This window comes from Parambassis ranga, chromosome 12 (assembly GCF_900634625.1).
Source record: "Parambassis ranga chromosome 12, fParRan2.1, whole genome shotgun sequence".
In the NCBI taxonomy this organism is placed as follows: domain Eukaryota; kingdom Metazoa; phylum Chordata; class Actinopteri; family Ambassidae; genus Parambassis; species Parambassis ranga.
In genome coordinates, this window is record NC_041032.1 from 17,005,694 (window position 1) to 17,017,069 (window position 11,376).

General features: G+C 42.7%; 2 protein-coding genes across 2 annotated transcripts; both read left to right on the top strand.

Moving 5' to 3' along the window:
- The first annotated feature begins 1,526 nt into the window (after positions 1–1,526).
- On the top strand, positions 1,527–6,711 carry LOC114443700 (uncharacterized). The gene is made up of 3 exons (XM_028417971.1): positions 1,527–1,545; positions 1,629–1,711; positions 5,122–6,711. The coding sequence occupies exons 2-3, from the start codon at positions 1,680–1,682 to the stop codon at positions 6,650–6,652; spliced, it is 1,563 nt and encodes a 520-aa protein (XP_028273772.1). The 5' UTR covers positions 1,527–1,545; positions 1,629–1,679; the 3' UTR covers positions 6,653–6,711.
- A 472-nt stretch (positions 6,712–7,183) lies between these two features.
- On the top strand, positions 7,184–8,770 carry LOC114444131 (septin-4-like). Its single transcript, XM_028418530.1, has one exon. It carries the CDS (start codon positions 7,184–7,186, stop codon positions 8,768–8,770), a length of 1,587 nt encoding a protein of 528 aa, XP_028274331.1.
- Positions 8,771–11,376: the final 2,606 nt, after the last annotated feature.

Consider the following 11,376-nt stretch of genomic DNA (forward strand, 5'->3'; position numbering starts at 1 on the left):
TTCCATGGCTCGTCTTTTAATGCAGGGTGCTCGGTCTCGCAGTTTTGAAGGCTTCGTTTCATTTGCGAGTCTGTCGCCACATCACTCAGAGCGGACTTGGTGTGTGAGAATCACCTGTTGCAATAAATCCGTATTTTAAATAGGACTCCTGATATAGTCTTTTAAATGCGGGTTTCTTTTTCTTTGAAGGGGCAGGCTCCTCTTCTTCTGTCTCCTCGTTAGGCCTTTTCCCCTTTCCGAAGAAGCTCTCCAAAGACGTTTGTTTTTTATTCATTTTTGCTGCTTGTGGGCTTAATTTTGGGGCCGTATCCCGTGACCGAGACAAGCGTCTGGGCAGGTGCTTAAAGGCACAGACGGATGAATCTGATCCGATTTATAAATGAAACAGCTGTCAGACTCAGATAATGAATAATATATGTTTTGCTCAGTCTTTCTGTGCGGCCCGGTACCAAATGACCCACGGACCGGTACCGGTCCCCGGCCCGGTGGTTGGGGACCACTGCCTTAGGAACCTGATCAAAGACTACCAGAGGCGGAGACTCCAGATCTCAAACAGGAACCCAGAGACGAAGACCCACCAGGGTCAGAACATGTCAGCAGCGCTAAAAATACTCCCAGGTCGGAACAGGAACCTGGAGCTGGAGGTCCATCTGGATAGGGTTCAGAGGCTGGGATGGGGCCCCACCAGAGTTCCAATAGGTAGGCCACTGAGCTAACGAACCCCATAGTCTAAACTGGCAACCCCCACAGTCAGAGCCAGAACAGTACCAAGGTACAAAAACTCCAGAGGCTTAGCAGATAATCCATCCAAGGGAGCACAGGAAGTCTCCAAAACAGGTGGTGTCATGTGGAGACCGCCTCCAGGCAGCCCCGGGGTTGATGATGTGGGCTCAATCAAGCCAGTCTCTTGACTACTAGCTAGCTCTGGAGCAGAAACAGATGTAGAAGGGACTTCAGCTGGCTCCATAGAAGACAAGAGATGAGCAGGGGACCAGGGGGATGAGGAGGTGGAGACCACAGCTGGAGCAGAAAGACAAGGGACAGGGACAAGCTGACGGGTGAAGACAGACAAATCATAAGATCACAGAATCATAGCACTCTTGTCTTTGTCACGCGTGTCTCTTCTGTTTGGTTCTGACTGTCAAACATTCTCATAGAAACAAGGCCGCTTCAGTATCTGTGGCCTGAGTCTTCTGAGTGTACTGGCTCAGTGTGAGCTGAAAAACTGCAGCAAAGCACAGGAAAGAGTTAAACAGACTTTATGTTTCTGAACCTCTGCTTACACTCTTCATTTTATATATTATTTAATGGTGTTCTGAAATGGTTTTAAACCTGTTTTAGTGAGTGTTGATATAATAATAAGCTACTGAATTGATAAATGCAGGTCAGAGACTCATTCCAGACCAGAGCTCTTTTTAACCCTGATGGTTCAAGAGTTTCTGTGAAATCATGTGACCACAGAGCCTCCTCCTCCTCTGATAAACTATAAACTGAGCACTGAGTTCTTCCTGATTCTCACAGAACTTCAAGAAGCCAACGACACAGGTAAGACCACTTTGAAAGGGAAAATGAGGAATTACTTCCAAATATACCAATATCTTTTTTCTTTTTTGGTTTTAATCCTGCAGAGTTCACAGTAAGAAGATTTCTGATTTAATTCACAGTCACCGGTTTCAGCCATGTGGAGGTATTTTTTCAACCAACAAAGAAAGTAAGAACTTTTGAACATGATTTAAATCCATTATGTGCAATAAGTAGAATGTCACACAATATATCATAATTACTGTGTAATAAACAGCTTCTGTATGGTAACAAGAATAGATGTGGAGGAGAGGATGGAGTCTGAGTGGGCCGTTCAGGCCCCCTGATTTCACTCAACACCAGGTGTTTTTAGTTTTTTGGCTGTTGTTAACATTTGTTTTTAATGGCAACTATGTGGTCATTGCATTTAATGGATCAGTCTCTGTCCTTATGAAAACTTAGAGATGCTGCTGGACAAATACACACGTTTCATTTTCTAGTGATAAAATGTCGAGCTCACTTAAGTGGGACGTGCATGGCTGATTGTAATTGGCATATGTGACACACTAAACATCATAAAAGGGCAGATGTGAATGTAAAAAAACGTTTATTCAAACAGATAATTGAAATGTGCTTTAGCATTTCAGACCCCGTCATGAAGTCATCAGCCAGGTGGAGGCAGAGGAGGTGAAGAAAAATAGAACCTGTTCCAGCTTGAGCCTGATTTTATCTGAGTCTGATCAGCACAGATGATTACTTTGTATCGAAGATAAACTCAGGGCAAAGCTTTTGTGGTTTGACAGATGTTTACACATGGCTTTTGTACGTGACCTGGATCAGGGTATCTGCAGGATTAGGGAAGCCAAATTTAAGACTTCGTAAATGCCGGTTTGATCAAATTCAGGACCTGACATTCATGACGCATGCAGCCTGTTTCAGTCGCTCCATGTTTCTCTTACTTTTTCCTACTTTACTGTTTCTCTTACGTTATTAGTTGGATTGCAGAGCAGTCACATTCTAAATATTGTATATCTTTATTACTATTAGGGCCCGAGTACCGAATGGTCCAAGAATCCTATTGTATTTCGAAAAATCAACACTTAAAAATGCCAGAATGTCGCAAAATTTGCACGTCAGGCCCTGTGAGCAAGACCATATGCCACTGTCGCCACGATTGCCTGTGATCACATGGACGAGCACCACCCATTTATGTGCAGCAATTATTAGGGCCCGAGCATGAAACGTGCGAGATCCCTATTGAAATGCAAGTGTTTCTTATTATTGGCTCCCTATTTTTCTTCTCTTATTCTCTCCTGTGATGTAAACGTAGCAGCAAACACACGGCGGTGCACCGCACCACGCCCCCCGGACACAAACAGTAGCTTCACTTTCAGCACGTTTGGAGATGAGGGAGCAGCTACTTTAGCTACCTGGGAGAAGTTTATGACCAAGCAATAAAGGAGCAGAAAAAGTCACATAGAGTTAAAGTCTCACATCTCCTGCCACCACCTGTCAGGCATCCATCGAGTGCACTCTTTACAATGCAACAGACTCTCCAACCAGCTCTCGGAGACACCAAGAAATCACAGAGCATAAATTACATTCATGCTAGCCAAAGACGTGCTGACCCTGGTGGGCTTTAGTCTCCTGACTCTAGTTCTGACCCTGGTCGGGTTCCATCCCCAGCTTCCTGTCCTGACCTCGGTGGTCCACCGCTCCCGAGTTCCAGTCCTGACGCCGGTGGTCCTTCGCCTCTGGTCTCCAGTCCCGACGCCGGTGGTCCATCCTATGCCCTGGTCTCCTGTCCGGACCCTGGAGGCTCCCCTGCTCTGGTCTCCTGTCCGGACCCTGGGTTAGGGTTAGGGTTCCACCCCAACATGGTTCAGCCATGTCCACGCTGTGCTTCCGCCCTGACCCCGGGGGGTCCTCAGCCATGTCCATGCTGTGCTTAAGCCTGGACCCCGGAGGGTCCCTGCCCCCTCTGTTTCTGACTCTTCCCCCCAAGCACCCCAGACTTTTGTTTCACTGGGCCTCTGTCTCCGTTTCCCCTGTTGGCCCATGGCCTGGGCCTTCATGAACTCTGGGACCTTGAGTTTTTTTTTTGTTCCTGAGACTCTGAACTATGGCTCCCTGTATTTTTGTGTCTCCACTTATCATCGCCTGTCTGCGCTCATCTCTAAGCCAGACGGTGTAAACAGACTGGTGTTTCTTGTCAATGTCAGTTTTATTTATATACCACATTTATAAGAGCATCGCCCACCAAAGTGCTTAAACATTAAATTACATAAAATAAACGTAACCTAATAAATACATAGAAGAGAAACTGCAGTAAAATACAATAAAACAAAGATACGATCATGAAACATAAAATCCCCAAGTGCTGCCAATACTCAGGTAAAGGTCAAGGTGAACTTTGGCCTTTGACCGGTTACCGGTGTTTCTTGCTCAAAACATTTAAGAGGTTTTATGAGGAACATTGCAGGGATTCGGGGGGTTCTCCTACATTTAGTATTTTGAAAGGTTTTCTATTTAAAAGGGGAAAGGTTATTGCATGCTGTCTTAATTAATACAGCTTTTGTTACAAAGTGTGTTGCACCTTTTGGCCTTAAAAACTATAATATTTAAACATATTTAAGTTGAACATTAATATACTCATCGTACTATATGTTTGTCGATGTGTGAAAACGAAAAAAAACGGTTTCAAGTTCAATAAAAGGCAATTTTAAAAACCATGAATAATCGTTTTGAATAATCGTGATTTTAATTTGAATCATAATAATCGCAGCCCTAACTGTATCTCCCACAAAAGAATCAGGCATGCTGAGCCTGTCGTTTTGAACAGATTGATATGCTAATGACCAGAAACTCTCATAGCGCCACCTACTGGCGGTATGAATTGTGTTCAGGCTGATTATCCATGTTCCACACCTCTCATTTGAACTCCTCCTCCTAGGGAAATACTCTGCCAGACCTGAGATTTTGTCACCTGTTTCTGAAGACATGGCTGAGCAAAAATTATCAAAAACGCAGCTCGTTACACCGTGTGGGCGGGGCATCGCCACAAACGTGACCCTTGATCTTGATGTATTAATCCTACCTGCCTCTTACATGACATCAGCCCCTGTGCACCTTTTCATATCACCTTATCATCATATGTGGGCGTGGCCACATGGCTCAGCAGCGCCCCCTAGAATGAGATCTCAGTCCCCGTTTGACCTACAGACATGAAAATTGGTACGCATATGTATCACCTCTAGATGAGAACGGTAGCAATGGCAGTCTTCAACTTTTTTTAGTTGCTCAAATTTTGTAGCTTTAGTCGCTCTTGGTGTGAATGCAGGGTTAGTGTTTCAGCTGGTATATGTTTTTTTTGTTTGTTGTTGTTTTGTTGCATTTTATATCTTCTTAGGTTATTTGATGTCTTGTTTAAAGTCTTTAGATTTGTTCCTCTATCCAACACAACAGAAGTATGTTTAGGAAGAAAAGTCTGCAGTTAATATCATTACGAATCCATACTTAAAATGTTCATGAAAGGGAGAGTAACAAATACATGTGTATGGAGGCTATGACTATAAATTTCAACTTTTCCTACATTAACAGCTCACCAAAACACCAGGACCTCATCTCCAGCAGCACTCTGATCTCTTCAGGATCTCCTGCTGTCTACAGGTTGAGACCAAAGAAAGAGGAGGTTGGAACTCTGAGACGACTGACTGTTGGACAAAGAAATGTGAAGAAGACAAACAGAACCATCTTATTGGTGGGAGAAACAGGATCAGGAAAATCTACTCTGATCAATGCTCTGATCAACTACAGCATGGGAGTGAAGTTTGAGGATGAAGTCTGGTTTAAGATTGTGGAGGAAGAGGAGAGGAGACGTCAGGCAGAAAGTCAGACATCAGATGTGATGGTGTATGAGATGTTTGAAGGAGAAGCTCTGCCCTACTCTCTGACCATCATCGACACTCCTGGATATGGAGACACCAGAGGAAAAGAACAGGATGACATCATCAGTCAGAAATTATTGGACCTGTTCAGATCAGAGGATGGACTTCATGAAGTTCATGCAGTGGGTCTGGTGATGAAGGCGTCAGTTAATTGTCTGGATGACCGTCTGTCCTACGTCTTTAACTCAGTGATGTCTCTGTTTGATAAAAACATGGAGAAAAACATTGTAGCTCTGATCACACACTCAGATGGAAGAAAACCTGAAAATGTTCTTCAAGCTCTTGAAGCTTCAAACATGAAATGTTCCAGAGACCAGAAGAATCAGCCTGTTCACTTCCTGTTTAATAACAGTCAGCATGAAGACAGAACAGAGGACAGAGAACATCTGGAATATGCTGCTGAAATATCAGAGAGAGGAATGAAGCAGTTTACTGACTTTCTGGAACAAACTAAAGCTCAGAGCCTGATGACAACTGCTGAAGTGATGAAAGAAAGAACCAGACTGGCAGCCTGCGTCAAAAACCTGCAAGACAGGATCAGACTGACTGAACTGAGACAGACTGAAGAAGCTCTGAAGGAACATGAAGAAGAGATGAAGACCTTCACTGTAGAAGTTGATGAAGTCTACAAAGACAAAAAAGATATTAGAGGAGGGATGCGGTTGTTTTCCTACATTGGAGCTGTCTGCTGTACAGTCTGTGAGGAGAACTGTCACTATCCTGGATGTACAGTGGCCTGGAGTCCTGAGCACTGTGAGGTGATGAAAGATGGCCGCTGTACTGTTTGTACCAAGAAGTGTCCTGTATCAGATCATGTGAAGGAAAAGTGGATCTATGAGACCAAGACCAGGAGAGTTCAGAGAACGTCAGCAGCACTGAAAGAGAAGTATGAGAAGAATCAAAGAGAAAGAGAGAATGCTTTGAAAGATCTGGAGGAGGAACTGAAGCGACTGACAGCAGAGGAGTCTCAGCTGTTGGATGAGTCCTACCATCATGTGGTCAGACTGGAGCAGATCGCCCTGAAGGTGGATTCAGTGTCCACTCATGTCCACCTGGACTTCCTGATAGAGAAGATGAAGGAGAGAGGAGACACAGAGAAGGTCCAGAAGCTGCAGGAGATGAAGAGCAGAGAGGATGGAGGAACCAGAGCAGCTGTGCTGTACACGAAGAGGAAACTAAGATAAAGTGGAGAAAACAGAAAAACATTTCTGACCTGCCTGCTTTTTTACACCATCACACGAGCAGGAACAAAAAACTGATGTTGTTGAACAGTAGCATTCTCAGTTGCTGGCACTTAAACAGATGCTTAGTTGAAGATCAAATGGCATCTTATTCTGTTTTGTTTTATTCTGTTTATAATGTTTTGACCATATGGCTGCATGTTTCAGGTTACACTTAGTGTGCCCCCTGTTGGCCTGGTTGTTGTTAATGCAACAATCATCTGTTAAATTCGACCACTCGCTCCATTGTTTGCAAGAAACACAATTCACAAATAAATAAAATTTCTGAATAAGAAGTTTTTATTTTTATATTGTTTATAGTTTTACGTGATTCCTATTCTAACCACCTAGGAGCAGCTTCTGTCTTGGTCCTTTGTGGGAGACAGTTTAGCTGGTTGCTCAGCTATGTCAGCTTACACATAGTGAGAGCATAAGAAATAATTCTAATAATTGTAACTAGAAAAAAACTCTGATGAAAGGGAGAGTAACAAATACATGTGTATGGAGGCTATGACTATAAATGTCAACTTTTCCTACATTAACAGCTCACCAAAACACCAGGACCTCATCTCCAGCAGCACTCTGGTCTCTGCAGGATCTCCTGCTGTCTACAGGCTGAGACCAAAGACAGAGAAGGTTGGAGCTCTGAGCAGACTGACTGTTGGACAAAGAAATGTGAAGAAGACAAACAGAACCATCTTATTGGTGGGAGAAACAGGATCAGGAAAATCTACTCTGATCAATGCTCTGATCAACTACAGCATGGGAGTGAAGTTTGAGGATGAAGTCTGGTTTAAGATTGTGGAGGAAGAGGAGAGGAGACGTCAGACATCAGATGTGATGGTGTATGAGATGTTTGAAGGAGAAGCTCTGCCCTACTCTCTAACCATCATCGACACTCCTGGATATGGAGACACCAGAGGAAAAGAACATGATGACATCATCACTCAGAAATTATTGGACCTGTTCAGATCAGATGATGGAGTTCTTGAAGTTCATGCAGTGGGTCTGGTGATGAAGGCGTCAGATAATCGTCTGAGTGACCGTCTGTCCTACGTCTTTAACTCAGTGATGTCTCTGTTTGATAAAAACATGGAGAAAAACATTGTAGCTCTGATCACACACTCAGATGGAAGAAAACCTGAAAATGTTCTTCAAGCTCTTGAAGCTTCAAACATGAAATGTTCCAGAGACCAGAAGAATCAGCCTGTTCACTTCCTGTTTAATAACATCCAGCATGAAGACAGAACAGATGACAGAGAACATCTGGAACATGCTGCTGAAATATCAGAGAGAGGAATGAAGCAGTTTACTGACTTTCTGGAACAAACTGAAGCTCAGAGCCTGATGACAACTGCTGAAGTGATGAAAGAAAGAACCAGACTGACAGCCTGCGTCAAAAACCTGCAAGACAGGATCAGACTGACTGAACTGAAACAGACAGAAATCAGACAGACTGAAGAAGCTCTGAAGGAACATGAAGAAGAGATGAAGAAGAACGAGAAGTTCACTGTAGAAGTTGATGAAGTCTACAAAGAGAAAGAACCCATTGATGGAGGGAGGAGGGGGTTGGTGTGTTATAATGGAGCTGTCTGCTGTACAGTCTGTGAGGAGAACTGTCACTATCCTGGATGTACGATGGCCTGGAGTCCTGAAAACTGTGAAGTGATGAAAGATGGCCGCTGTACTGTTTGTACCAAGAAGTGTCCTGCATCAGATCATGTGAAGGAAAAGTGGATCTATGAGACCAAGACCAGGAGAGTTCAGAGAACGTCAGCAGAAATGAAAGAGAAGTATGAGAAGAATCAAAGAGAAAGAGAGAATGCTTTGAAAGATCTGGAGGAGGAACTGAAGCGACTGACAGCAGAGGAGTCTCAGCTGTTGGATGAGTCCTACCATCATGTGGTCAGACTGGAGCAGATCGCCCTGAAGGTGGATTCAGTGTCCACTCATGTCCACCTGGACTTCCTGATAGAGAAGATGAAGGAGAGAGGAGACACAGAGAAGGTCCAGAAGCTGCAGGAGATGAAGAGCAGAGAGGATGAAGGAACCAGAGCAGCTCTGGAGTACTCAAAAACTTAACTATGAAAATGTTGACCTCTTTTTACATCTATAAATGTTGTGTTGTGTTTTGTTTTTACATATAAATAGTTTAGAAATAACATTTAGAACATTATACCCAGGAAGTCCTGCAGGACGCAGGGACAGACCTTTGAAAGTGAAAAAACAAAGAGCTTTTCTAACATCACCCGTTTGTTTCTGAAGAGCTGTTTTGAGGCTCCAGGACACTGACTGTCAAAACTCCAAATACAATAAGGGGCACCATGAGAGGAGCTGAGGTGGACTGGCAAACACAGATGTTAGAAGCTCGCTCTGTGACACGGCAGCCGCCTGTCACAGGAATCAGTCACGCTCATTATTATGTGTATAATTATGTGGAGTTTTTCCTGCCACTGTGATCTGGGTTACGTGAGACCTCTCTAGCACCTAGACAAAATTCTAATTGTAAAATGAGCTGTATAAATTAAATTAAATTTTAAGTCATAATATAATTAAAATGAATGAGTTTTTTTTTCAAAGACAAATCCTCCGATGATATCTTTAATATTTCTTTGTAAAACATTATTCCATGTTGTATCACAACTACAGACGTAGTCCAAAGGGTTTAAAAGAACTTTTACTCTGGGTAAATAAAACTAGCAAAGGAAAATACCATAAAAATGCTCTATAGCTACTCCAAGTGAAAATATGATTTAACGGGTATAACAGAAATGCTTTCAGTAAATGTAGATTATGCACACAGAATTTCTGGAAAAACTTAACCCATTAGCTCATCTAACATTTGGATAATCGGGTTGTACAGCACAGGGCCGTAGAGTTTTAGAAATACTGTGGTCCGAATATAGATCTCATTACAGGAAACATGAGCGGGCTAAAATATTGTTTATTGAACACAAATAATAACATATTTCAAATGTACGCATACAGACTTTGTTGAAACTAGTCAACCAGTCTGAATCCAGTGGATATCTAAGTCAGGCATATTTCTCCTCATGTCATGTTATAACGTTAATGCTTCTGTCCAAGTTTGATTTTAGGGTAGCTATGATTTTTGTTTGGTCACCTGTTGTGAAGAAGGCAGTACTTATCTTCATCAGTTAGTTGGTTATTTTAAAATATGTCAGCATCAACGTCATCAGATCTGCTCCCTCATCTTCACCTGTCTCTGCCTTCAACCTTCAGTGTTAGCTCACATACTGTATGGTGATATGCTGGCAGACCATGCTCCTCTATGGCAGGAACAATGCCTTTTAACGGGGTTCATCATTTAACTATATATTTTAACTTAAAACTACCTGGCTGCTGCAGTCAGAGAGAACCAGCCTTTATGGATGGAATTAGCCTGTGTTAGCAACAACAGCTAACTAGTTAATTCACTCAAGTGAAAAACGCCAACAGCATCATGACTGAGGGGCACAGGGTAACACAGCACCTTCACTTCTTCTGGAAGGGACACGTTTTTCTCCTTCTAATGGATTTTGGGCAGACTGAATGTCTGAAGGCACATCGCTGCCTCTTTCTTTAATTGAAGATAAGAAAAGCCATATATACAGCAAAGCATGGCAGCATACAAGACAACAGAAAAGGCCAGGGCAAATAAATAAGAAATAAAAAAACAAATAGGACAAAGAAAGAGAGAGAAAAATAAATGCCTTTCTTGATGCGGCGGTTCACGTCCGTATTGAACAAAGATCTTGTATTAACAGTAAGAGGTCTCACTGCTGCGATCATGCAACCCTCCAGTAAACAAACTGGCAATGACCAAAGTGATCAGCGGAAAGCGGGACGTCTGTCTTATACAAGATCAGCTCCAAAGCAGTCAAGCAGAGTAATTACATGACTTTTTTTATTAAGAACCTCAGACAAGATCCTGAGGTCTGGACCTCTGGTGCTCTGATCCTCTCTGATTCTCTGGGTTCTTTGTGTGTGTTTTAACAGATGATGCTGTTGCTTTGATCCTTTGTTTGGTCTGTGTTGTGTAGAATAAAATGTGTGCTTCCTGCAGTCAGTTTGTTCAGAGTCTTCATGGATCATCAGCTGCTGTTTGTTACTGACAGTTTCTCGCCGTGCTGTGACTTGTTGCTATTTTGACACATGCAAATACGTCTCACAGTAAACACACATTAGATCAACAAACAGCAGCGGCTGCAATAAACACACACATATATCCTTCCTACACTTGTGTGTGTTTGCTAGAAGTTCTCTTCTAGTGTCATTTGTATGGAGAGGGGGGGGGGGTAATTATGAGTGTTGAGTGACAGGTGGTTAGTGATGGATGATCGAAGCTTTGTGTAAGCTTGACACCTGACTCAAGGCTTCATGACACAGTGCTCGAGTAGGACATCTAGTGGTGAATAAAATGAATTGAGGTGTGTGTGGTTCATGTTTGAGATTTGATTTGTAATGCAGACTTATTCGACTTCACTACATGGTTGAATGGTTTCAAGACACAATAAAATACATATTTTAAATTTTCAGTGCGATTTGAGGTGGATAAATAAAAACTAGGTCTATCGAAATTAATGTGGATTAATCAAACATCATGATTAATCCGACAAGGAGTCCTCCACACACAGTTTTGCCTATACAAGAGCAACGTGATCAATAATAATATTTTACTAAAATGT